This window comes from Equus caballus, chromosome 14 (genome assembly GCF_041296265.1).
Source record: "Equus caballus isolate H_3958 breed thoroughbred chromosome 14, TB-T2T, whole genome shotgun sequence".
NCBI lineage: Eukaryota > Metazoa > Chordata > Mammalia > Perissodactyla > Equidae > Equus > Equus caballus.
This window is the reverse complement of record NC_091697.1, coordinates 103,943,013-103,969,245: the sequence shown is the minus strand read 5'-3', so window position 1 is coordinate 103,969,245 and position 26,233 is coordinate 103,943,013. Positions and strand designations below refer to the sequence as shown.

The window sequence follows — 26,233 nt, the reverse complement described above, 5'->3', positions numbered from 1 at the left end:
ACTGGCACCCCACACCTCACGAAGAGTCAGGAGATGGTATCCGTGCCAGGGATTACCTAATGAAATAAGCACATGATGGGGGCGAGGCGTGGAGAATAGTCATTATGCCACAGGGCGATCAGAAAGATGGGACCGGTTGATGGGCGGGGCTGAGCCGCTCACTGAGGCAGCACTTGTGGTTGGAGTGTATCTCTCCTCTCCTCCCATTTTCCTCTCTTTATTTCGTCCAACTGCAACTCCTACCTGATTTAGGCTTTTCTTGTAGTCCCAGAAAGGCCACCCTGCCAATCTCAGTGATGTGAAGATAGGGTTGAGAATGGATGGTTCACCTTCAGTGCCCTCAGGATTGAAGTCCAAAGTCTTTTTCATGGTAAACACAAGCCCTTCACAGGTGTCTTGCCTGCATTTCTAGCTTCATCGCTAGCTACTCTCTTTCACACACTCTGAGTTGCCACCATACAGCTCTCCCCAAACACACCAAACTTTCGTACTCTTCTTTCTCTCTGGAGTCTATCCCTACTCCATTATGCCTGGAATAACAGAGACTGGTTAGCTGTCCACTGGACTCCTTTCTCTTCCTCCTGGGCACACAGCCTCCCTTGCAGTGAGCTGTGGCCATGTGACTGAGTTCTGGGCAATGGAATATAGAAAGGATTGGGTACCACTTTCAGGCCAAGGCTGTGGAAATCTGATCCACACAGTTCTTCCTGCTCTTGTCCTTCTGCGGCAACCTTGGAAGCCATGAGTTGAAGATGGCAGAGCCCCAAGAGGAGAGAGGCCTGGCTCATTTATCCCCACTTGGAGGAGAGCCTCCCACCAAACTTAGCCTTGGACTTGGCTTTAAGTGAGTAAGAAATAAACATCTATTCCAGTGCATCACTACGATTTGGAGATTCAGCTGTTGTAGCAGCTAGCTTATCCTTAAATAATCCAACTGGCGCACTATTCATCCTTCAAGGCCCTCTTCAGATGCCCCCTCCTTTAGGAAGCCTCTCCTGACTCCCCCAGGCAGAAGTCATTCTTCCTCCCTGTGATCACAGCCTTCAAAGATGCATCACTTACGACCCCCACCCCCAAGATCTGACTTATTCCTGCGTCTCTGTTTACATTTGGTCATCAGCTCAACGGAGGCAGAGATGTGGATCTTTGCAGTCCTAGCTTCTAGCAGAGTGGGTGAAAGATGGTAGGTACAAGCTATGAAAACTCACCCAGTCACATTATTTGTCCAGCTCACTCTCTGTGCTAGGCACTGTTCCAGCACTGGGAATACAGTAGTGGACCAAACAGATAAAAACCCCTCTCCTCTCCATTTGAAAGGTTGACTTTTTAGTGTTTTAGACATTTGCCTTCCAATGTTTTAAGAAAAGGGATTTAAAGTGGGACTTAAATAATAACAACATTAAAGAGATGAGTGTGTAAGAGGCAGCTGCCAGCTTTGGGTTGTGTCACTTTATAAATCCTTTAAAAAATGCCAAACTAAAAAAAAAAATCTCTGTACTCCTGAAGCTTACGTTGCAATAGGGGAGCTAAATAATAAATAAATACATGTGGAATATCGATACTGGAGATACATGCCATCGAGGAAAATAAAGCAGGGAGGAAGAATGGGGAGTACAGGGTGGGGGCATAGTTTTAAATAAGGAGTCCTTAGAAAGCCCCACTGAGAAGATAGCATTTTAGCAAATGCCAGAAGGAGTGAGGACTGAAGCTGTGCAGGTGTTGGAGGCAAAAGCATTCCAGGCAAAGGACAGCAAGCGCAGAGGAGTGGCGAGGAGGGTGCGTGGCTGGAGCAGAATGAGTGAGGGCAGCAGAGGAGATGAAGTCCAGGACGTTGTGTGTGTGTGGACTGTGGTTTGTACTCAGAGGGAAGTGGGGAGCTATGTCAGTATTTTAAAAATAGAAGTGATCTCATCGGATGCACATTTTAACAGGTTCACTCTGACCATTATATTAAGAGAAGACTGTGCAGAGGGTCATGGCCAAAAGGAGGGAGACAAGTCACAAGGCTATTGTAATAATCGAGGCAAAAGACAATGGTAACTTGGACCATGGCAGTATTTTGGATATATTTTCAAAGTAGGATTTACTAATGGATTAGATGTGGAATATAAGAGAAAGAAGGCAAGAATGACTCCAAGATTTTCGATCTGAGGAACTGGCCTGATGGTGTTGCAATCTAAAGAGAGAAGAAGACTATGAGAGAGGTGGGGTGAATCCGGAATTTAGTTTTGGACTTATGCTTGACACGCCTGTAGTCTCGTGCAAGTGGAGATGTTGAGTAGCTGGTTGGATGTTATGTGTCTGGAATGGAGCGATCTGGGATAGAAATACAAATTTGGGAGTTGTTATCATATAGATAGTATTTAAAACCACAAGACTGGATTAGATCACCAAAGGAAATGAATCAACATTGCCAAGAAAAGAAGTCCAAGGACAAACCTGGGGCACTCCAGGGTGTAGAATTCAGGAAGGCAGGTGAGAGCAGAAAAGAACCCACCCCTTCTGAGTTGCCAGTGAGGTAGGAGGAGAATCAAGACAAGAGTGGTCCTGGAGGCCAAGTGAACACAGCATTCAAGGAGAGAGAGATTAATTGTCAAATCCCACAGTCAGGTTGAATAATGTGAAGACTGAGAATTGACCAAAGGTTTCACCACGTGAAGGTCACTGCTCACCTCTTCCAGAGTGTTTACGCAGTGAAAGAGTGACCGAATGAATGTATTTGACCAGGACCCAAGAGTGCAGGCACTGCGTCTTTGCTCCTCCAGAAAGAGTTTGACGAATATGATAAATGATTGTAGAATTGATTGACTGAAATGCCTTCCCCCGCAGTGTCTGGCCTACCCCGGTTCCTACTTTATTTTCCTTGGAATTGTAGAGGGTGGGACACTGAACAAATTTCCCAATCGCCAGAGGCCAGGCTGTCTGGAAGTGGCCGGGGTCCTTTTGCTGTTCTGTTCCACAGAGCCACACAACACCGCAGGCCCTTCAGGGCAAAGGAGTCACCCACATCTAAAGAACAAATACTGTCACAGGAAGACAGCTGCCAACTCACTCAAAGGAATGTCGTTCATTTAGTCAAGCTGCTGGGAGAAACCACATTCTTGGGATAAGGAACTCATAGCATCGTTCAGTAAAATATTTTCTTGGAAATTTTGGTGCTTTAGGACATATTTCCATAAGATACCAGTGAAAAATGTAAGTGGAAAACAGCTGGACCTTGGTGCCTTGTTCTCTGAAAAGAAGATTCTCCTTGGGGCAGTCATTCTGTAGTAGATGCATTTCTTGAGTACCTACCAAATACCAGGAACCATGCTAAGAGCTAAATGAGCATTTAGCAACCTGAATCTTCACAGCCACCCTACAAGAAAGGTATGACAGTGTCATCATTCCCAGATTATAGATGTCATAGTAATAGATTACAGATAATGAAACAGAGGCTTGGAAAGATCAAAGAGACATAATTGGGACTGAGTATCTTCCCTAGTGAGGGACCCTCAGGAGTGACCTGATCCCCATTGGGCAAACTGTCACTGGACAGGATGAGAAAGTCCCCAGTGCTATTTCTAGAAGTCAGCCTTTCCTGGGAGGAAACGTGGGCATCGGCTGAGGCATCTGGGCCTGGGAGGTGGCACCCCGAGAGCTGGGGTGCAGGTGAGGGGTGTGAAGACTTCTGAGAGAAAGGAAGGAAACAAATAGAATGTTTGCTGAGCTTCTATCATGCATCAAACACAGTCACAATTTATTTTATCCTCAGACACCTTTAAACTAAAAAATTATTAACTCCATTTTATAGGTAAGGAACCTAAAGCTTAGAGAGGGTAAGTAATTTCTCCAGGGTCACACAGATATTAGCAAGGGGAGAAGCCAGAATTTGCCCATAGGGTTACATGATTTCAGAGGCTGAGCTCTTTGCACATTCCCAAAAGAACTCACTGGAGAGATGGCAATGAGAGCTTTCTAAGAGATGGATCTACTGAAAGGCGGCCATTAAAGAGAATTGTCTCATTCAGTGGACAGCTTTCCCTGCCCATTCTTGTCAGTGTGTGTGTGGGGGGGGCAGTCCATTCCTCTTATTCAGGGAGCAAGTACTCCATTCTCATGGCCTCTTTAGGGCCATTTGCTTCTCTTCCTTTTCAACCAGTGATTTCCCTGCTCCTGCGAGCCCCTCTGACAGGGCAGAGGGAAGAGGCAGAACGCTAACCACCCCCTTAGGTAACTTTCGGGAAATGTCTTATTGGGGATATGGTTGAAACAACTGGCTACCACGACATTTTACCCAATTTCATCTGCCTGAATTATCTGGAACCCACATTAGTTCTGTTAATTGGCCCCATGGTGGGTTCAGCAAGAGGTCACACACAGGACACAGGGCCTTTATCAGCTGTAGGCTCCATCTTAGAAACTCACAGGCCCAACCAAGATTGTGGCCATTCAGTTTTTGGTTGTTCAAAAATTGATGATGGTCTCCTGTAACTGACTCACCCAACTCTGGTCTTCTGGAGAGAATCATGGGCTCTCAGGGCTCAAGTCCATCAGGAGCCTATCTGGACTTACCCAGTCTGGGCCCTGAGCCTGGGAGGGAACTCCCTCTCCAATATGCCCGACAGATGCCCTGGTCCTTTGCCGCAAGCCCTGCAGCGATGTGGGCCTCACCCTCACCAGGCAGCCCTCAGGCCTGCGGCCAGAGGGACGTGTTAGAAATCTGTTTCTACATTGAGCCAAATCAGCCTGCCGCTGTGGCTTCCACCTATTTCTGCTCTGGAGCTACTCAGAAAGCGTCTACCTTCTACACGCTAATCCTTCAAATATCTGAAGACAACACCCTGTCTTTTTTCTGCTCCTCCACCACCCAAAGTTTAAATGGATAACAGTAAACTTTATTTTACCTTTTTAAAGCAAGTAAAAAGGAAGACATTACCAATATCCTGAAGGCCCCATGCACCCTGTCCGGTCTCAGTGTCTTTAGACTATGGGATCCCAAAGCCGAGGAGACCTCGGTGGAAGCGTTTGTAGCGCAGTGACTGACAGAAGAAAGTGGCAATCACAGACTAAAGTTTAAATGTGGTGAACATTTACAAACAGTGTCTATAAACCATGTGACTGTGGGCAATTTATCCAACCTTTCTGAGCTCCATTTCCTCGTCTGTAAAATGGGAATAATAATCATACTTACAGCGCGCGCTGTCGTAGGGATTAAACTGGACAAGGCTCCTAAATCATGAGCTCTTGGAACTTAACTGTTCCCACTGTTTTCTCCCCGCCGCCTCGCAGACGAGGAAATGGGCCTAGAAGGGGGTGAGGAGGTTTGTTCGAGGTCGCAGCTAGTTACCAGCAGAGCAGAAACTGAATCCCAGACCCCTGCTCCCCACCGTTGGTGCCCGCAGCTGTCTATCTGCCTCTGCAGATTACAAACTGCCCCCTCATCCCACAGTGCCCATTACACCGGGAAGCCTCTACCGATTACGACGATAAGCGCAGTGAGCCTGAGTCTGGCTTTTGGCCACATGGGAAAAGGCAGGGAGGGCGATGGAAGACACTGACTCCCCAGGAGCAGTTAAAGGTGAAAGGTAGTTCTAGGCGTTGCCCACGCCAGGATGACCCTGAGATCCGAGCTCCCCTGACATTTGCATTCCAACACAGCCACTTGACCCGCCCAACCCCGCCCTCGGGCGGCTCCCGCAGCCTCGGGGAAGCAGCTGGGCGCCCGGAGCCTGGAGGCCCGGCGCGGGCGCCCAGCTTGGTGGCGGGGGGCGGGGCCCGAGCCCCGGCTGGTCGAGGGGGCGGGGCCTCGCGGGGGGGGGGCCCGCCCAGGGGCGAGGCCTCGCGCAGGTGCGTCGAGCGGCTCGGGTTTCACTGAAACTTGTGCGACTCTGGGGAGGCGACCGCAGAGGCTCCAAATAGGGGCGGGTGGGAGGGTGGCTCTGTCTCCGCGGCGAGAGCACTCTGAGTTTCGGATCGGTGGCGGCGAAGTGCGCGCCCGTCGGGCGTCGGGGCTGCTGGAAGGATGCGACGCCCGAGCGCAGCGTGGCTGCTGGGGGTCGCCATCCTGCTGGCGGCCTCTGCCTCCTGCAATCGCACCCTCCCAGGTGAGGAACTTGGCCTAGGGGGTCTCGTGCCACCAGGGAGCGGGGGCCCGGGGACCCGGGCACCACTGGCAGGAGGTGGAGGCGGGGCAGGTGCGCGAAGGGTGTTCTGCTGCCGCCGCCGCCACCGCCTCGCTGCAACCCGCAGCCTCCGCTCGGCGGCTTTGCTGGGGGCTCCCTGCGCCGGGGAGCATCCAGCTGGGACAGCCGCAGGAGGCAGAAGTCGGCGGAGAGGAAGAGGAGGGAACGGAGAGCTCGCGAGTCCCGGGAGGGCTCAGCCTCCCCCTACCCCGGGGTGGTTTCTTTGCAAACACCGAGTCATTAAGGAGCTTTTCAGGCACCCTGGCGACGTCCTCCGGGCTGGCCCCGCGGGACCTCTGCAGTTAGCGAGGCGATGGCTCCGGGGCGGGGTGGAGTGGGTGGGAGTCCGCGCCTGGAACCTTCTACCTCGCTTTTTGCGACCCCTTCTACCTGCGAGACCCCTCTTTGGGGTCGGCCCACGGCGTTCGCGACCCGGCCGGGGCCCGCAGCTCCCCTGGCGTGGTGGAGGGGCGGCCCGCTGGCTTCTCGGGGAAACGCGCGCTCGGCCTCGAGTTCTAGGCCCGCAGTTGGGCGTTACGCGGGTTTTCGAATGGAACTTCTTGGACCCTGCCTCGCATTCGACCGGGTGACCTTAGGGCCCTGGGGTTCGGGCCCTTGCACAGCACAGGGAGCGTGCGCTGGCAGCCACTCAGGTGTGTAGGCCGGAGGCCGTCAGCCCCGGGCGCAGACCCGGGCGGGGGCCGGCTTGTGCGCGGTGCCAGATGCGCGGGCGGCTGCCCCGGGGGTGCTCGAACCTGCCCTGCCGGGATGGAACCTGCCGGGCCTGAGCAGGCCTCTGGGGGCGTGGAGGAGGTTTGGTCCGGCATCGCGCTTCTGTGATGCTAACCGACCCCCCGCGGTTTGGGGCAGCCACGGTGGCCTTAAAAGGGAAGTTTTAATTTCCATGCGAGATTTGCAGACCTGCTGTAAAAGGCAGTTTCTCACTTTTATCCTCTTCATAAAGATATCGTAAAAAGAGCGCATCACTGGGAATTTGAATTGGATCGACGAATATGATTCTTTTGCCCCTGGAGTTAGAGAATAGGCTGTTATGCTGTATGCTTGAAAACAGCACCACTGTATACATTTTGTTGGTCAGCATCAGAAAAGGCATTTATTTCCGGAAAGTATTGAAACTGGTGAACACTTCTCCATTTGCCTTTCTCTTTTAAAGTTGGAAACGTAAAATTCAGCAGCAAAACTTAGCATGTGCAAACAGCGTTAAAAAATTGTGTGGGTGTAGGTGATTGAACGCTTTTAGGATTCAGACGATTCCTGTAGGAAGCCAGCCCTGAGTACTCGGATTGTTCTTGTTTATTTACAAAGTGAGGAGCCGGGGCTGGGGCGATTCCTGGGGTATGAGGTGAGCTTGATTTAACAGCAAAAAAATCAAATTACTTGTTAACCAGAACTATGTAACATTGCACCTTGGGTTTTCTCTCTCTCTGCAGACTTGTATTCCTTTGCTGTTAACTTTACTAAAGGGTTGGCTAAGTCATGGTGAGACTTGAGGTAGATGGAGCTTCCTCCCAGCTTGAAACTAGGTTGATTTTAAGAAATCCGGCATCACCAGAGTTCGTCTGCCCCTCGGCGCCGTTTTGCTCCTCCCCTTTCAGCCTGACGCCCAGGAGTGCCCCTCAGTTTGCTACAGGGCAGATATTTGGTTTGATTTTTCTTCCCAAAGGTCTCACCCCAAAAGACTGTCTCATGGCAGGAACCTCAGCCTGGAGTACAACTGCCTCATTTTACAGACGGGCCGTTGAATTGGTGCCGGGCAAGGAAAACACTCCTCATGGCCCCTGCTTTCTTTCCCATCGCAACAGTAATTGATAATTGTTGGTGTAAATGTGTTACTCGGTCTCCCCACTGGATGATATAGTCTGGGAGGCCAGGGGCCCTGGTGTCTTCGCCATCGTCTCGGTCCAGCACAGTCTCGTTATCTAAAGGACCTCAGTAAACACCAACTGAAGAATGAACTGAGGGCACTTGCCCAGTGACCTCACAGATCCATGGCCATTTGGCACTTAAGTCAGCTTGTTTCAGGTACTTCTGTCTTTCTACTGTGTCACAGGCCAGGGAGGCCCCCAGTGATGCCGTCATTCCATTTTTCTTTTGGAGACTGAAATTTCTGTTCTCTTTGTAATTGGTTTTTAATTATACAAGTGATATGTGATCACTACAGAGGAAAAATAAGCCGAAAAAGGGAGGAGGGGGGAGTTTAAACAAATCACCTCAGTACCCAAAGTAACCCCTGCTAACATTTTGATCTGTATCCTCTCCCATGCTTTCATAATCCGTGCGTAGAATATCTGTTGAAAAATCCAGAAAATCTTTTTATATAAGTTTGGGATTATATAAACATCAGTAGCATGTCAGTAAATATAAAACACTTTTAATGACTCTAAAATATGTTATAGGAGGATGTATCATAATTTTTAGATTGGTCCTCTGTTGATGGACACAAGAGGATATTTCCAGTGTTTTTTTGATAAGAGAGAACACTGTAGCGAACATGAAGATGGGACTTTCAATTTGTATTGGGTCCCCTTGCTTGTCCTGTAGTTACTAATTAACCTCGTTGGTGATGTCTTAGTGGAGTCTGTGTTTGACTTTCTTATAGCTTTATTAGCTGGGCAAGTGTTGAGAGGAAAACAGTCCTCCTGAAAGAACCCATGACAATGACGAAGTGTACCCAGGGAGGGGGCCAGCCACTGAAGCTTTTTATTTTTCAGTCTGTGCTCCCAAAGGTCAGGAGCACAAGAAAGCTGGGGGTGAGGGGAGAGTAGAGAAGAGGATACCAGTAGAGAGTTAACACAAAAATACTCGGCTCCACAGTAGAGTTGGTGGGTTCCGTCGGCTGCGGGAAGATACTTAAAATAACAAAGGACAAGTGGTGTTTTTAAAATTAAAAGTTTTACGTACTTTTTTTCAAAATTGTACAAATTAGAAGGGTCTGAAAAAATGAAATTCCCCATTCTCTGCCCCCTGCAATCTTAACAGACCTCTCTGCACAAATATATATTTTATAACATTAGAAGGACCGTACTGTACGTTGTCTTAACAATTTTTTGTGTGTGTGTGAGGAAGATTGGCCCTGAGCTAAACTCGGTGCCAATCTTCCTCTATTTTATGTGGGATGCTGCCACAGCATGGCTTGATGAGCAGTGCTAGGTCCGTGCCAGTATGTTGTGACTATCTTTCCATTTTGATATTTATTGAATGGTGTAGCGTCTCCTATGAATGCTAGGGACTGTGCTGGGGAGGGGGTAAGTTAGGAATGGGGGCTGGGGAACAGTGCCTCTTTCCTGTTTGTAATTGGGGCAAGGGGTGCTGCTTTGAGCATCTGTGGGTGTGTGTATTCTTGGTACTTGGGCAGTATTGTCTATTACAGCCCCCAAATGGGGATGCTTTTGCAGCCAGATACTTTATATGTGTTAAACTTCATATGTGCCTTTACTTTCTTCTCCACCCTATGAAATAGGAATGATGCTACCTGGTTAGACAGTTGGGAACCAGGACAGCACTGGTCCTAGGCGAGTTCTGTGAGTGGTATAGGACACTGTAGGGGGGAAAGTCTAGGTGCTCTGCTGACAGGGCTTCAGGCTCCTTTGAGCAGCATCTCGACATTTCTCAGTGTCATATCTTAAAACGTAAGCAGCATGCTGCTTGTGTGCACTGCGGCTGCTACAACAAGCACAGTTAACATGAACAGTATTTTTGACTGAGACCAGTCACGATTGTATGTTGGAATATTCTCAGGAAATGTTTCTTTCTTTCTCTCTCCCTCTCTTCCTTTCTCTCTCTCTCTCTCTTTTTTTTTTGGTATTTCTTCTCTTTTTTTCCTTTTACATTTTAGTAGTCTTATTTAAAGCAGATTTTGATCTCTCTTTACATAAACTTTCCTGACCTGGCATGTGCTTGTTTTTATGGAAAATTGTAAACAAATGAAAGTAAAATATTATCGTGAATCCCATGTGCCCCTCGCTCAGCTTCCATAATTACACCCCAGCCTATTCCTGCCCTCCTCTTTGTGACTCTTTAGCATCTTTCTTAAGACATGATTTGCATACCACATAATTCAGTGACTTTTAGATTATTCACAGAGTTATATATCCAGCACCACAGTCAACTTGAGAATATTTTCATTCCCCCAAAAGAACACCCCCCAGCCCTTTGCCTTTACCCCCCAATCTGCCCATTCCCCAGCTCCTGGCAACCACAAATCTACTTTTCGTCTGGATTTGCCTAATCAGGACATTTAATATAAATGGAATCAGACAACACATGTTCCTTTGTGACTGCCTTCTTTTACTTAGCGTAGTCTTTTCCAGGTTCATCCATGTTGTAGTACCTGTCAGTACTTCATTTCCTTTTATTGCCAAATAATACTCCGTTGTGTGCATATACAACGTCAGTTGATGGACATTTGGAGTATTTCCACTTTGGGGCTCTTGTGAATGGTGCTGCTCTGAACGTTCACATACAAGTTTTTGTGTGGACGTGTTTTCCTTTGTCTTGAGTAGACATTTAGGAGTGTAATTGCCGGGTCGTGTGGCAACTCTGTTTAGCCATTTGAGGGACTGCCAGACTGTTTTCCACAGTGACTGCACCATTTTACATTCCCACCAGCAGTGTCTCGGGGTTCCAATCCCAGTATTATTTTGAAATAAACCCAGGTACAATTTTATCTTAAAATATTTCAGTATTCCCTAAAATATTTCAGTAGCTCACCCATCTGTAAGTGCTGTCCTGTTGGGGTGCTTCAAAATTGGTCACCTGCTAACTGGTTTTGAAAAACACATAGGTGGGTCACAAAATCAATGAGGAGGGTGATGACTGGCTTTTTATAAGAATGGAATAGAATACAATAGAAAGTATCAGAATGTACCCTGCATAGAAGGGTGACTATTATTTTGTGAAACTTTTTTTTTCCATTATGGACATATGTATTGGAACGAGGTTGCCATACAGAATATGTTTCTTACTGCAGGTTATAGTCAAGTATTTGAAGAGCACAGTAATATGTAGGAATATTATTTTTATTAAAAAAAAAATTTGTTCTTTGAAAAAAAATTTTAAAGAAATTGGAACACGAGGTAGGTCTGCCCTAAGTGTTAGTCTCGTGTGCCGTAACAAATTGCCACAAACGTGACTTAAAACCACAGAAATTTATTCTCTCACAGTTCTGGAGGCCAGAAGTCCGATCTCGAGGTGTGGGCACCTCTGAGGTCTCAAGGGGAGAATCATTCCTCACCCCCTCCAGCTTCTGGTCCTTGGCTTGGTCCTTGGCCTTGCTCCAATCTCTGCCTCCATTTTCACATTGCTTTCTCCTCTCTGTCTTCTCTTCTGTCTCTCTCACGTTTCCCTCTGCCTTCTCTTATAAGGACACTTGTCATTGGACTTAGGGCCCACCTGGGTAATCCAGGATGTCTTCTCATCTCAAGATCCTTAATTACATCTACAAAGACCCTTTTCCAGGGCTCTTTTTTTTTTTTTTTTTGGCTGGGAAAGATTCGCCCTGAGCTAACATCTGTTGCCAATCTTCCTCTCTTTTTTTTTTTCCTCCCCAAAGCCCCAGTGCATAGTTGTATATTCTAGTTGTAGGTCTTTCCAGTTCTTCTATGTGAGCCCCTGCCCCAGCATGGCTACTGACAGAAGAGTGATGTGGTTCCATGATTGGGAACCAAGCCTGGGCCACCGAAGTAGAGCGCACCGAACTTAACCACTAGGCCCTGAGGGCTGGCTCCAGAGACCCTTTTCTAAATAAGATAATGATCATAGATTCTAGGGATCAGGACATGGACATCTCTTTTAGGGGTCACCTTTCACCCCACAACACTAAGTGAAAAGTAAAGTATTGATCTCTACACCTTCTAATCGTCTACCCAGGCTAACCCCTGTTAGCTCTTAATAGGAAAGGCCTAGGAGAGGCAGTAATCCTGCTGAACCCGGGTGCAAAGCTGGAAGAGGAAAAGGTGATGACTAAGCAGAGAAATGATGACAAACTCCTGAGCAGGTTTGACATCCTCCCTGGCATACTGTTTGGCAGTTTGCCCTGTTTTCTCTGCTCAATGAAGGCCTACTGCCTCAGAATTAAGTAAGATCCTTCAGTGTCCTCAATTTGTCCCTCACTTTCTTCTGCAGGTCTGTGAACACTGAATGTATGCCGCTGATTTGTTGGTGGTTTCAAAAGTTTAGTTCGTGATATGGGGATGGGAGCGTAAATTGTCAGAGCTTGTCTTGGTACTTGCTTGCAAGTCAGAACACAGATTTGTCATTGGTGTACCCAGCCATCAGTGATCTTAAGACCAGAAGGCTTGCCTGCCAGCTGGCCTCCATGGGAGCGTCTGCAAGAGGCCCACACAGAAGCAAGCGTGTCCCTCCCTGCCTCAGGCAGTCCTTCTGGGTGGAGACGGAATGTCCCTGGTGCTCCTGGGGCTCTCCCTGTGTCAGCCTGTGAGATAGGGAGTGACTGATAGGCCAGGCGGATCCTGTCTCCTGGCCAGAGTGAGATGGATGGTCGTTGTAAGAACAGTTGGGAACTAAGGAATGTGGACGGTTAGTAAAAATAAATGGAAATATTGTCAGTTTTCCCTAGATTCATAGAAACCAGTGTTATATTCCACAGGTACCCCACCACCCTCCAGTTAAAAAAAAATGCTTATTCTAAAAAACAAACAAACAAGACCAGACAAGAATCCCAATAATCCCATCACCCAAAGAAAGCCCCTGTAAGCGGTTTGTGTGTTCCTCCTGTCTTTATCTAAAGTACTTTTATTTGAACAAGCCAGCATTACTGCTGAAGCGGTGATTTCTGAATGACCTTGTCTGCCCTCTCTTTCTTGTACAGGAACCAATAGACTCTCTAAAGGAAGGAGCCTCATTGGTAAGGCTGAAAGCCCCGCTCACGTCACCGGGAAAGGAGTTACAGTGGAACCAGGCTTCTCCGTGGATGAATTTTCTGTCTCCGTCCTCACGGGAAAGCTGACTACTGTCTTTCTTCCACTTGTCTACACAATTGTATTTGTGATTGGTTTGCCAAGTAATGGCATGGCCCTGTGGGTTTTCCTTTTCCGAACCAGGAAGAGGCACCCCGCTGTGGTTTACATGGCCAACCTGGCCTTGGCAGACCTCCTTTCTGTTATCTGGTTCCCTTTGAAGATTGCCTATCACATACATGGCAACAACTGGATTTACGGGGAATCCCTTTGCAAGGTACTCATTGGCTTTTTCTATGGCAACATGTACTGTTCCATTCTCTTCATGACCTGCCTCAGCGTGCAGAGATACTGGGTCATCGTGAACCCCATGGTGCACCCCAGGAAGAAGGCAAACATCGCCATCGGTGTCTCTTTGGGAATATGGCTGCTGATTCTGCTGGTTACCATTCCTTTGTATGTCGTGAAGCAGACCGTCTACATTCCAGCCCTGAACATCACCACCTGTCATGATGTTTTGCCTAAGGAGGTGTTGGTGGGGGACATGTTCAATTATTTCCTCTCTCTGGCCATCGGGGTCTTCCTGTTCCCAGCCTTCCTCACGGCCTCTGCCTATGTGCTGATGATCAGAACACTTCGATCTTCGACTGTAGATGAAAACTCGGGAAAGAAGAAGCAGAGAGCCATCAAACTTATTGTCACCGTCCTGGCCATGTACCTGATCTGCTTCACTCCTAGTAACCTTCTGCTTGTGGTGCATTATTTCCTGATTAAAAACTGGAGCCAGAGCCACGTCTATGCCCTGTACATTGCAGCCCTCTGCCTCTCCACCCTCAACAGCTGCATCGATCCCTTTGTCTATTACTTTGTTTCCCAAGACTTTAGGAATCATGCAAAGAACGCTCTCCTTTGTCGGAGCGTCCGTACAGTAAAGCAGATGCAAGTATCTCTCACATCAAAGAAATTCTCCAGGAAGTCCAGCTCTTACTCTTCGAGTTCAACCAGCGTGAAAACCTCCTACTGAGTTGTCCAGCTCCTCCCACAGAAGTTTTGCAGGATGATCTGGAGGCTGCTTGGTGTTATGGGGATGTTTCCATTGTTTCCTAGCCGAGCAGGTCCACCACATACCAGGTATCTGCAGCACCTCTCAGGATTGCTGGAAGCTTCCTTGTTTGCATGAGGAAAGTCCCCCAAGTTCACATAGATGTCACTTTCAGAATTCCTCTACTCAGATGCTCCCAGAAACAGAGCTGATAGAAGCGGACTTTTCTGAAGGTGGTGACAAGACAGAAACCCAGTGACTTGCATGAACTAGTCTTGGCATGAAGACTAAGTTCTTAGCTGAAACTCCAATTCTTTTATATCTGGGGTCAATCACAGCCTTGTTAGGGCTTAAGAGCCCTCAGGGATGGTCGGTTCAGTTGACTGACTTTACAGATGAGGAAATTAAAGAGGTGAAGGAGGTACCCAGAGTCAGGTTTCCAACCAATGGCAGAGTTAGGATTGAACAGTAGAATGTGAATGGTCAGTTGGGGTCTTGGTCCCCTCATCGAAATCATTGTGGATCTTGTTAAAAAATGCAGGTTTGTCAGACTCAGGAATGAGAGCTCAGAGTCTGGGAACAGAGCCCAGGAACCTGCATGTTCACAAGTCTGCCTGATGCTCTGGCACACCGAGGCTGGAGAACCGCTCGGCTGGGAGCTGCTTTCACTCCACAATGTGCTGTAGTAGCTGTTGAAGAGAATCAAAGAAGGGCTCTGTTTCTCTGTGATGTTCAGCTTGTAATGAAATCTGTTTATTGACTTATCAGGACTTTCAATTACGTCTTTATTAATCCTTTGAGCTTTTGTATGTGTCATTATCACATCAAGGAAAACACAATGAGGATTTTAAATGTGGAAATACAAATGTTGTGTAACTTTTTTACTGACTTTGGTGAAATCTTCAGGTAGTCTGAGTAACATGCTGTTTTGTAACTCAGAGTAACATTTACCGTTTAGTATTTAAAAAAAATTATTTTTGGACTATTTATTGTCAGTTTCATTCGCTTAAGTATGAAATTATAAAGACTTCACTGGGTTTGAACCACATCTGTTTGGAAAAGAACACTGAAATAGATTGATTTGCAATGTATTTAAGAGGGACTTGAATCCAAGCTGACTATACAACTGTTGTATTTGTGACTTTTTAAAATAATTATTTTATTGTATGATTTATAAATAACACATGGCTTTTTTTTTACAACTTATTTCTGAATTGCGTGTGTTTTGTTTCTTGTTTTTGCAGGAGGGGGAGGGAGATGGGAAGCAATACATTACTCTTCTAACAAGAAACGATGTGATGCGTACACTTTATGTTTTACATAGGCCCGCCATACTGTACATATTGCTCTGTGACAATCGTTTTTCATTTAACTATGTTTTAGGATTCTTTCCATGCCTGCATCTATAGGTTGACCTTCTTTTTTTTTTTCCCCCCCTGAGGAAGATTGGCCCCGAGCTAACATCTGTTGCCAATCTTTCTCTTTTTGCTTGAGGAAGATTGTCCCTGAGCTAACATCTGTGCCACTCCTCCTTTATTTTGTATGTGGGATGCCGCCACAGCATGGCTTGATGAGCGGTGTGTAGGTCTGTGCCTGGGATCCAAACCCGTGAACTCTGGGCCACCGATGTGGAGTGTGCAAACTTAACCACTACACCACCAGGCCAGCCCCTCCTTAGATAAGCTTTTGAAAGTTTTATAAGACTTAGAAATTTCATAAGTATTCATCCACTCTTAAAATGTGGTCTGATTTTTCTACGCGGTCTGAAAATGTGAATATTTTGCACTCTGCTGGCCCGATTTGCTGAATGAGGGCTCTCTTACTTTGAAAGCGAATGTGGGTTTGCGTCCGCTGAGCGGGACAATGCTAACCCAACCTGCCTGGAGTTGTTTCACTGGGCTATTCCTTCTGTGTCACGGGTTGTTTGCAGCAGCAGTTTCAGATGTAATTAATTTCCTGGTGGTCAAGGTTTCATAAATCCTGGGGCTCTCATCTCATCAGTATGCATAGCTGAGTGATGACAGCTTTGTTCCTATAACTCTAACCCTTCAGAGGCCCTTGAGAGGACTGGGACATATTACCGAATCGAAGGTACAGTTTGTCACTGCTGCCCCTGGTCTCATGGATCGAAACTGGGTTTGTGCTGCAGAGTTTGGATGTCGTCTTAAAAAAAGAAGTTCCTCATTCCATGCTAGTCGAAGGCCTGTGCCTAGTCCCCCTCCCCCCAATTCTGAAGAAATAAAGCAAACCCTGAGGGGTCAAGTGCTCCATTTTATTCCCTCCTTACAACATCGCTGAGATGGTTGTTCGACTTAAACGTGAATAACTGGAGTCCCCCAGACCACACTTTGGAAATGCCTTTATTGGGGGAGAGTATGAAGAATTCTGTGGTTTGGATAGGGGCTGCCCTTGCCTCTACCAGTTGATCAACCTATGGAATATTTCCCAGTGTCAATCTTTACTGGTGAGAAAGTAGGCACAACCAGAGTTATGGGCCACTTCCTGCAGAAACCACAGCTCAAGCCTGCGGGCTCCATCACCAGCTCTAGGCAAGACAGTGGCGCCCAGCAGCAGCATGAGTGTTTTATTTGTTCATCCCACAAACCGTTAGTGCAACATTATTGCCTTAATAAATGCAAATGATTAAATCGGGTTCCTACCTTACAGCCTTCTAGTCATGGGATTGATGTTTGTGAAATCAGTATTTCAATAAAAAACAGAATCAATCCTCTAGTGTTTGGGCTACTTAAAAGCATTTAAAGAACAGCCTATTCCAAAGCCAGGTCTTGAGAGTGGGAGAAAGTCAAGAAAAACACGAAGGAAAGAAGGCTTAGGAAGCGCCACTATTGTGATTTATCTCTTTTAATGCCATTTTGGGGGCTGGCCCCATGGCCGAGTGGTTAAGTTCGCGCGCTCCGCTGCAGGTGGCCAAGTGTTTCGTTGGTTCGAATCCTGGGCGCAGACATGGCACTGCTCATCGAACCACGCTGAGGCAGTGTCCCACGTGCCACAACTAGAAGGACCCACAATGAAGAATATACAACTATGTACCGGGGGGCTTTGGGGAGAAAAAGGAAAAAAATTTAAAAAAAATACTGTTTTGCTTATATTTTTAAAAATAATAAACTTCAGAATTATAAAAGTAAGAAATGGTTCTCCTTGTAAATAAATCTGAGACTACAGGTTCATATCCTGAAAAGTGAACATAGCCCCTCCCTACCACCTGTGTCAGGGCCGGGTTACTCCCTATGTGTATGTATACTTTGAGATATTTTCTATGCATGAAGAAGCATGTGTACCTGTGTGCTTTTTGAAAGTTCAAGAAGAGTGATACTATGTATTAGTTGTATTGTGCATAGCCGATTACCTCAAAACCTGGTGCCTTAAACCAGCAGTGAACATTCACGAACTTGCACAGTTCCTGTGAGTCATGAATTCCAAGAACTTTAACCAGATGCTTCTGGCTCGGGATCTCATAAGGTCACAGTCATCTGAAGGCTTGACTGCGGCCAGAGGACCCCCTTCCAGTGTGGTTCCCTCACAGGGCTGGCAAGTTGGCGCTTGCTGTTGGCAAGGAGGCCCAGTTCCTCTCCATGTGGCCTCACCGCAGACTGCCTGAGTGACCTCATAACACAAAGCTTGGCTTCACCCAGAAAGGGATCCAAGAGAACAAGGGGGAAGCTGTGATGCCCTTCAGAACCTCGCCTCAGAAGTGACACACCGTCGTCTCCACCATACCCTATTGGTCACACAGACCGGCTGCAGCTCAATTTGGGAGAAGACTACAGAAGAGCATAAATACCAGGAGTCGAGGATCATCGGGGGCCATGTTGGAAGCTGGCTTCCACAGGATGTATGTGAACACAGCTTGGACATTATTTCCCTTTCAGCTTTTATAGATTGACCTCATTATTTTAAATGACTGTATCCCCTGTATGGATATACTATGAGGAATTGATCCTCTAGCTTTTAGGTAGTGTCCAGGGTTTGTTTGTTTTGCTATACTTGTAACACTATGCAAGCAATTTTTGAGTGAATATCCTTCTGCATCTTACATACTTGTTCATTCAATATTCTCCAGCACGCACTATGAGCCGAGTCATGTTCAAGGCAGTCAGGGATATTGTGGAGAACAAAATAGACAAAAACCCTGTTCTTACGGAGTTTGCTTTCTAATCGGACAGAGACTGAAAATAAGAAAAATATCTAATAGTAGTCAATTCTAAGAAAGAGTAAATTCTGAGTATTTTCTATTAGGGGATCAGGGAAGGTTTCTAGCCAGGTGAAATTTAAGTTTCAGCATAAAAGATAAGAAAGAACCAGCCCTGGGGGAATCCCCAGCAAGGGCTTTATGGGAGTGGGTGATGGGGAGAGTGTGAGTAGGCAGGCTGGAGAGATGGGCAGGTGCTGGGTAACCGAAGGGATCTATAAGAGACTGAGCAGCTTGGCTTCCATTCTAGGTGGGACGTCATATGGTGGTTTTACTGGTAACTTATTTTTTATTTTATTTTTATTTTATTGAGGTCACATGGGTTTATAACACTGTGTAAATTTCAGGTGAACATCATTATATTCCAGTTTCTGTATAGACTGCTTACTGATAATTTACAAAGTCACTGGCTACTGTGGTATCCAGATTTTAGAAGAGCAAGAGGGGAAGCAAGGACAGTTAGGAAATTCCAGCAATCCAAGCAAGAGATGATATTGGCTTGGTTGGGGTGTAGGGATGAAGAGAAGGGGACTAATTTGGGCTATGTTTTGGAGGTAAAGTCAACAGATGTGAGGAAAAGAGGAATCAAGGAATAAAAGATCATGCCTAGTTTTTTTTCTTGATGGGTGATGGTGAAATAATTAGGAGTGAGCAAGTTTGGAGGTTGAAAGTCAAGAGTTCTACTTTGGCCATGACATCTTGAATTTGAGATGCCTGTTAGACATCCGAGTAGATCTGTTGAGTAGGACATTTGGATATCTGAGGTTGGGGTGTTTTGTTTGTTTGTTTGTTTTAGTGGTGATCAGGGCTGGATATAGTGATTTGAGTCCTTGACATATCACTAGCACTTTTCAAGCAAAGGACTGGGTGAGATGCCCTAGAGAAGAGAATATAGGTGAAGAGAAGGGGGCCTGGGACAAAGGCTTTGGCACTTATAACTTTTTGAGCAGAAAAAGAGACTGTAAAAGACTGAGAATGACTGGCCACTGGGGCAGGAATGAAGTCCAGAGAATATGCTGTCAGGGAAGCCACGAGCGTAAAGGAGAGAGTGGTAATCGTGTGGAAATTACTGAGAGGTCAACTGAGATGAGAACAGAGAAGTGACCACGGGATCTTACCACATAAAGAACACTGGTGACCTTGACAAGCCACCAGTCTCAGTGGTAGTGGGGATAAGAAGCCACAATGGGGTGTGTTCAGGAAAGAATCCCAAGTAGGGAAGTAGACATGGTGATGATAGCTGATCCCGCACAGCAAGTTTAATTGCGAAAGGGAGCAGAGGAATGTGAGACCAGAGAGGCAATGAGAGTGATTCTGTTATCTGCAGAATATGGTGATGGGAGTGATTCAGTAGAGAGGAAGATACTGATGGTGGGAGCATCTTTGGATATACTGTAATTCTAGAGGTAGAATTTCTGGGCCAAAGGGCATGTGTAATTTTGACCATGATGGTACACCAGTTTACATACCTGTCCACAGTGTGTCTCTTGCAAACATTAAGTTTTCACAGTCTTAAATATTTGCCAATCTAAACTTCAAAAATTTTGGGTGTAATAATCATGCAGGGCTGAGAATCTTCGAAGACATGAAGCTATGTCTTTCCTCCTTTATTTACTTTATATTTTGGGCACCTTTTTTTCCTGCCATTCTTCATGACTAAGGCAGTAACATTTGAAAGATGCTGGCCTTGAGGACATTTGGTCCCATTTCTTTTTGTATTGTCTCTGAGAGGAAACCTAAATTATTCTTCTGGGTGGGCTGCAGAAAACTTCAGTTCCATTTGGAACATCCTTTGTTCTAGAAAGTTCTCTAGAGAATATGAGGGCATGGCTGCTGCCACTACAGCTGGTACCTAAGAGCTTGGAGTCTGAGTCCTGGGCCCTGGCCAGCTCACCTGCCAATGAGGAATCAGCATTGGCAGATCTTGGCTCAGGTCTGAGCCCACCCACCCCACCCCCCCAAATTCACCATGTAGCCTGGGGTGAATGACTTCAGTCTGCAAAAGCATTTAATTATAGCTTCTATTTAGCATTGGGAAGACTTAATTACCTAATCCTAAGAAAGCAGTTTTAGCCAAACCTTGTGCTCCGAGCTCTCTGAGAGCTCAGAATGGTCACTGGGAGGGGCTGTGCCTAGTTCTTATTGGTGACAGGCAGATTCCCCTCCAACTAAAGATTTTTGTAGATGGGAGACTTTGTTAAAAATACAACTGATTTATCAGAATTTATGGTTTAAAAAAATTGCAGGGAAAGGAGGGAAATTATGGTATTTATTCCAATGGTAGTTTCTATCAATTAAAACTAGAATTGTGGGGGTTTTTTACTTTTAAAAAACTTAATTATGGAGGATTTTGTACCCACACAGAAGTCAACGGAACTGTATAAGGAAGGTCCATGTTCCCATCAACCATCAACCCTTGTTCAATTCTACCCCATCCACTTCCCATCCCCCTCATTGTGAAGCAAATCCAAGAAACCATATGATTTCACTTGTAAATGTTTCAGTGACTCTCAAAGAAATTTTAAAATCATACCTTAAAAAAAAAGCAATTCCTTTATGATGCGGGGTCGGTGAGCAGAGTCGTCGAAAGAAAGATTTCTTAGACTCTTAAGATCTGGCAGTAGTGCTCTTTTATTTAGAGAATAGTGTGGAATAGCATGGGGACAGGACCCATGGGCAGGCAGAGCCGCTGCTGCTGCCGGGAGTTGAGGGTTAGGGCTAATTTTATAAGGCATGGGTATGTGAGTCATCTCTTTACAAGACAAAGGAAAGAACATGAAAAAAAGTTAAAATGGTATCAGTGCAGGTGGGGTCTGGTCATTGGGTGGGTGATCCTATGACTTTTAGACAAGAATCAAATCGGATTAAGTAAAGGTTAGAAAGGTTAGAAGCCACCACCCTAAATCAGTTACATGAGCTTGCCAGACAGCAACCAACTTAAGTTCTTGCCTTCCCCATTAAGAGTTTCTAGGGATAAGGTCATCTCTCTTCTTCTTCCTGGTACAGAGAGGGAGGCACCTTTTACAGATAGAGATTTACCTTACAAATGTAAATGTCCCCCAACAAGGGCAAGTTCCATTCCCCAGAGCCTCCTTCCCTGTCCCAGTTTATCGAAAGCAATCAGCCCAAAACAATCCCGATGCCAAAGAGACATATCCTGGGGTGGCCAATTTCAGGTCGCTACAAGGTCATCCCCCCTTCCTTCGCAAATGCAAATATCTCTCAAAGAGCAAGCAAATTCCAGTCCTCAGAGCCTGCTTCTCATCTGCAGTTTTTTAAAATTAACCAGCCTAACATCCTCATCCCTTTATATCAAATATCCTGTCAGTTCAAATTTCCACTTGTCTCATATGTTGAAATTGGTTTCTTTTTTTCTTTAAAAGAAAATCAGAATCCAAATAAAGCTCACACATCACAATTGGTTAATGTCTTTTAAGTCTCTTAATTTATCTTTTCTCCCCCTTACAATGTATTTGATGAAGAAACAGGTTGTTTGTAGATTTTCCCCCAGTCTGGATTTGGTCAATTGCATTCCACTGGCAATTTAGAAAGCGTGCTATGGGAGTCAAAGGTGTGCTGACCAGGAACTCCGGTTGTACACCTGTTCATTTCACACTTATGGGAAGCAACCAGAAATATTGAAATTCTTCTCACTTTGCTCTTCTATGTGGTGGCTGCCTCACGGTGATCTTAACATGTTCCTGAGGACAGGGGAGAACAGGACCCGAGGCCACCGTCGGGACCTGGGTGGCTGTGCCTGGGAATTCTGCTCGGATAGGATTCATCCTTAGCCGGAGTGCGGACATGTCCCCTGTGCCTTCTGCTCCTGCACGTTCGTTCTGATCTCCCCAGAATGTCCATCACTCTACAACTCTACAGTCTGGGTTCTCTTAATTTTTGTTTTCAGGTGGGAAATAATCTTATTTTAGAAAGGAGATGTTTCAGTGTTCAGGACCTATCCTGGAGTTCTTTCTGTCAAGATATTGTCGTGTATATCGGACATTTCCTGACCTCTCTCTTCTTTTGAATGGCGACCTGAGGTCCAGGGCTGATGGCCCAGGCATGCCCTGCGCTGGCCGGTCCAAGGAAGGGGAGCACAAACGGCTGCTGTGTCTTCTCCAGAGTGATCTTAAAGTGACATCTGGGAAGATGAGCAAAATTAAGTTAAATCTCTTGGGCAGGTCTAGGGAGGCCGAGCGCCACCTTGAAGGTTCTGCTGGATCCTTCGGCCTGGATGGGAACAGGAAATCTGAATTTCTCAAGGTGAGAGGAGAGTCAGCAGGAGGCCAGCATGGTTCCAGGAGCCAGAAGGAAACTGCAGGGTGATGGACCTATCAGAACTCCAGGGCTGAGCTGCCGCCAGGCTGCTCGCTCCCTCTGTCTCTGTCTCTCTCTCCTTTGTGGCCAAGGGCACCTTTTAGAGAGGAAGCCTCAGCGGAGCCACTCTCTGGCCTTGTGGCCCTTCCCAACCCCAACCCCAACCCTTACCTGGTGGCCTGAAACCCACCCCACTCCCACCCCCCAACTTCAAATACTAGATTTGGAAACAAGAATCTTCCACCAAACTTTTTTTTTTTTTTTTAACCTTGAAGCTGGCTTCTGGGAAGATGAAGTAAGGAGAAGGCTCTTATCTTGATCTCAGTGGGTGGAGACTGGCTGGGACGCAACACTGTCTGAGGAAGCCTTGGTGGCCGCGAGTCCAGACTCAGGGTGCGGCCGAATCTCCTTATCTCCCGGGAGGGAAAGCAGGCAGAACCGTAATTTATGACTTAGAGCCCATAAATCTGAGTAAGTAGTGGGAAGAGCAGAGTCTCGGAAGAAACTGCTGGAGACACACCCTCCCACCAGCGCCTCCTAGCCGTGAAGCGCCAGCGCTCTGGAGTCAGATGCCCGAGGTTCAAATCCTCACTCCATCTCCGTGGCGACTTGGAGAAAGCTCCGTAACCTCTCTGTGCCTCAGCTTCATGGGCTGTAAAACGAGGCTAATAATTCCTCATAAGATTTTTGAGGACGAAATGAATGAATACATTTAAATTGCCTAGAATGGTACTTGGCCAGAGTATGATGAATGTTAGCTGCTATTATTTTCGTTTAGTCCACTTACCGTACCCGGAGAGAAGAAAGCGTGAGGATGTGGGAGCACCAGGAGGGCCCGTGGGGCGTTCCAGGTCGCCGAGGGGCTCCCGGAGGCCTCCTTGGAGGACTGGTGCCTGCGCCGAGCACCTGGCGTCCCCGGAGCTGAGTGCTGAGTGCGGGCCAGATGGGGCGGTGGGAGGGCCGGAGCTCCTCGCCCAGCTTAGGTTTAACCCAGAGATGGTGGCGACTCTGCATGAGGAGAAGGCAGGGAGGGGTCAGGTGTGCACCCTGGCAGCTGGGGGAGGCTGGCTTTGAAGAAGACAACAGTGGGTGCAGAAGCTGAGTCGGGTCTCTTACGGTGATTCAGCCCTGACATGGCAGAGGCCTGGACCATGTGCTGGAATTGGTGAGCAGGGAGTGGGAGGGAATGGAAGAAGGAGGTAACACCTCGCAAAGGATTGAATGAGAGGAGGAGGGACCCGAAATAGCCTGACACTCGCGTTTCCGGTTTATGCGGTTGGGTGAGTGGGGTATCGCTATTGATCAGAAAGCAAACAGGAGGGTCCCGCCTGGACTAGAGGAGGGAGGGGCGAGGGAGTGACAATGACAGATGCAGTCCACGTGCCGTGGGGTTTGCCGTGCTGATATGTCATCTAGGGGAGATGGCCTGCAGTCAGTTTCTTTATACTCTGCTCTGTCCCAGGTAGGATTTAAAGTGATAGCCGAGGATACCCATAAAATAGAATAAAATACTATCAACTAACTAGAGGAGAAAGAAGAAAGACAAGCAAGGGTGGAATGTCAGACTGAGGGAGGAGGGAGCTGGTTCAAAATACACAGCAGAGAGCAGGAGTCCAAGGCCGCTGGGCTCAGCTGGCTCGCCTGTTCGGACCGGCCTGCAGCTTAATGTCTGCGTGTTTGTTTATTTTTGGTTGTTTTTTTGTCTTTTGTTTTTTGAGTTGTAGTCTTAAAATCCAGGAGTTCTCAAAAATTAGGATTTCTGGCTTTTTCTAAAAATGTTGGAAGCTCTGGGGGCTCTGAGCTACAATCACCTGGGTCCGGAGAGCAGTCCCCAGCCTTCAGAAGGGATGGGCTCTCCAGTTTACCACAGTCCTCTCCCCTCCCTGGTGTATCCCCAACACCGAGGCAGAGTGTCAGTCCCATTTATCATCATGGACTAGTTCTCTGACTTCCTATCTCTATCAAATGTGAATAGGACACAAATAGGTCGAGACGTCTTTTCTCTCTCTGCTCTGTTTCACCTGTCTGCAGTAGCCGCCCGGCCGTGGAGGCAGGCTGAGCCTCGTTGTTTCCCATTCTGATTGGCACCCCGTGTTGTACCTGTTGTGGACAGCTTGAACAGAACCCCTGCTGGAGGTATTCAGTCTACGACAGGCGGAAGAATCCTGGATTTGGCCTAAGTGGCCCACAGACTTGACTCTAGGCCTTATGAGCCAGGCAATTCATAGGGTCCACAGGTGATTGCTTAGGCCAATCAGGACTCGAATCAACACAAAGAATTTCTCCTGAGTCTTCACAGAGGGGGGGAACGATATGTTCAAACAACATCCACCACCAGAGTAGATGTAAGTCTAAGGCTGACTCTAGCAGCTTCCTCAACATGGTGGCATTTACCTAAAGCATAACTGCTTAAGCAATTCCTGGGGAGGCCAGTCTGATACAGCTCAGGAAACCCAATCTCTCCTGAACTGACCTAACCCAGGGATAATTTTAGAAAATTTAGAAAATCTGGAGAAATGGATGGACTCCTCCAAATTATCCTTTATAGAGATGCCTGGACTTGCAGCAGCCACTTTGTGACCAAGAGGGGACAAGTCAGGGATGAGAGCCAGCACACACAAGATAGTGAAGAGGAAAGACAAGATCTTGGGTTGTTGATAACATTGTGGAGACACTGAAACAACCAACCCTTACTGTGTGAGATAACAAATGTCCTTATTAAGTTTAAGCTACTTTTATTTGGTTATTCTAGTACCTGCTGACAAACACGTCATAAGTGGTACAACCTGTAACCTATTCAAGTCCAAAGAAAGCAATGAAAGCCACAAACAATCTAATGTATCCTCCTGGGAAAGTAAGTATGAACGTAAGATAGGCAAAGACCTGGGTTGTGAAAAACACTGGCACATAGCAAGAGGTTGTCTGTATTCAAGGTGAGTAGAAATAAAACAGTACTGATAGGACTCCTAGGGGTCTCAGGTCTCAGGTCCAGGCTGTGAAATATACTTGGGAATTGGAATCCTATAGTTTGTAGGTGAAACTGTTACAGTAGATGAGATTGCCTAGGTTGACCGCATAAAGCCCAAAAGAAAAGCAAATACTGCGGGATCTTCATACCCCGGACTCCAGCCAGCTCTGCATGAAAGTGAGGAGCCTTAGTCACATGGAGACAAACGCCAGGCTCCCTAGTGGATTAGGAAGATGCAGCCATAATTAGCCTCTGTGACTTTGGGGCTTTGGATAGGTTTGTAACTTAACCCGAAACTGGCAAATCCAGTCTATCAAGGCCAATTCTTTTTGGGAGAGTCTGCCACTTCCTGGACCAAGGCCAGGACTCCCTGGGGAGTTGACAAGCTTACAGAGTCTCTCTTGAATGGGGCTGTCAGTCAGGGTTCTTAGTGGCCAGCAGTGGAAGCTGCCTATGGCTGCTGCAGCAGAACAGGAATTCATTAAAATGAACACAGATGACTCACAAAACTCATGTGAGAGCTGTGAAAAAACTGCTTGATGCGGATCTCTCAAGAATGATGTCCAAAACCACACTGCAGAATTGGCCGAATGA

General features: G+C 46.8%; 1 protein-coding gene across 1 annotated transcript; it reads left to right on the top strand.

Moving 5' to 3' along the window:
• The first annotated feature begins 5,792 nt into the window (after nucleotides 1-5,792).
• F2RL1 (F2R like trypsin receptor 1) lies at nucleotides 5,793-15,350 on the top strand. The gene is made up of 2 exons (XM_023618152.2): nucleotides 5,793-6,086; nucleotides 13,015-15,350. The coding sequence occupies exons 1-2, from the start codon at nucleotides 6,005-6,007 to the stop codon at nucleotides 14,124-14,126; spliced, it is 1,194 nt and encodes a 397-aa protein (XP_023473920.2). The 5' UTR covers nucleotides 5,793-6,004; the 3' UTR covers nucleotides 14,127-15,350.
• The last annotated feature ends 10,883 nt before the right edge of the window (nucleotides 15,351-26,233 follow it).

Bases quoted from the DNA above. Each gene is read 5' to 3' on its own strand.
- F2RL1 (XM_023618152.2), top strand. From the start codon at position 6,005: ATGCGACGCCCGAGCGCAGCGTGGCTGCTGGGGGTCGCCATCCTGCTG. The intron at 6,087-13,014 runs GTGAGGAACTTG...TTTCTTGTACAG, and splicing joins CTGCAATCGCACCCTCCCAG to GAACCAATAGACTCTCTAAA.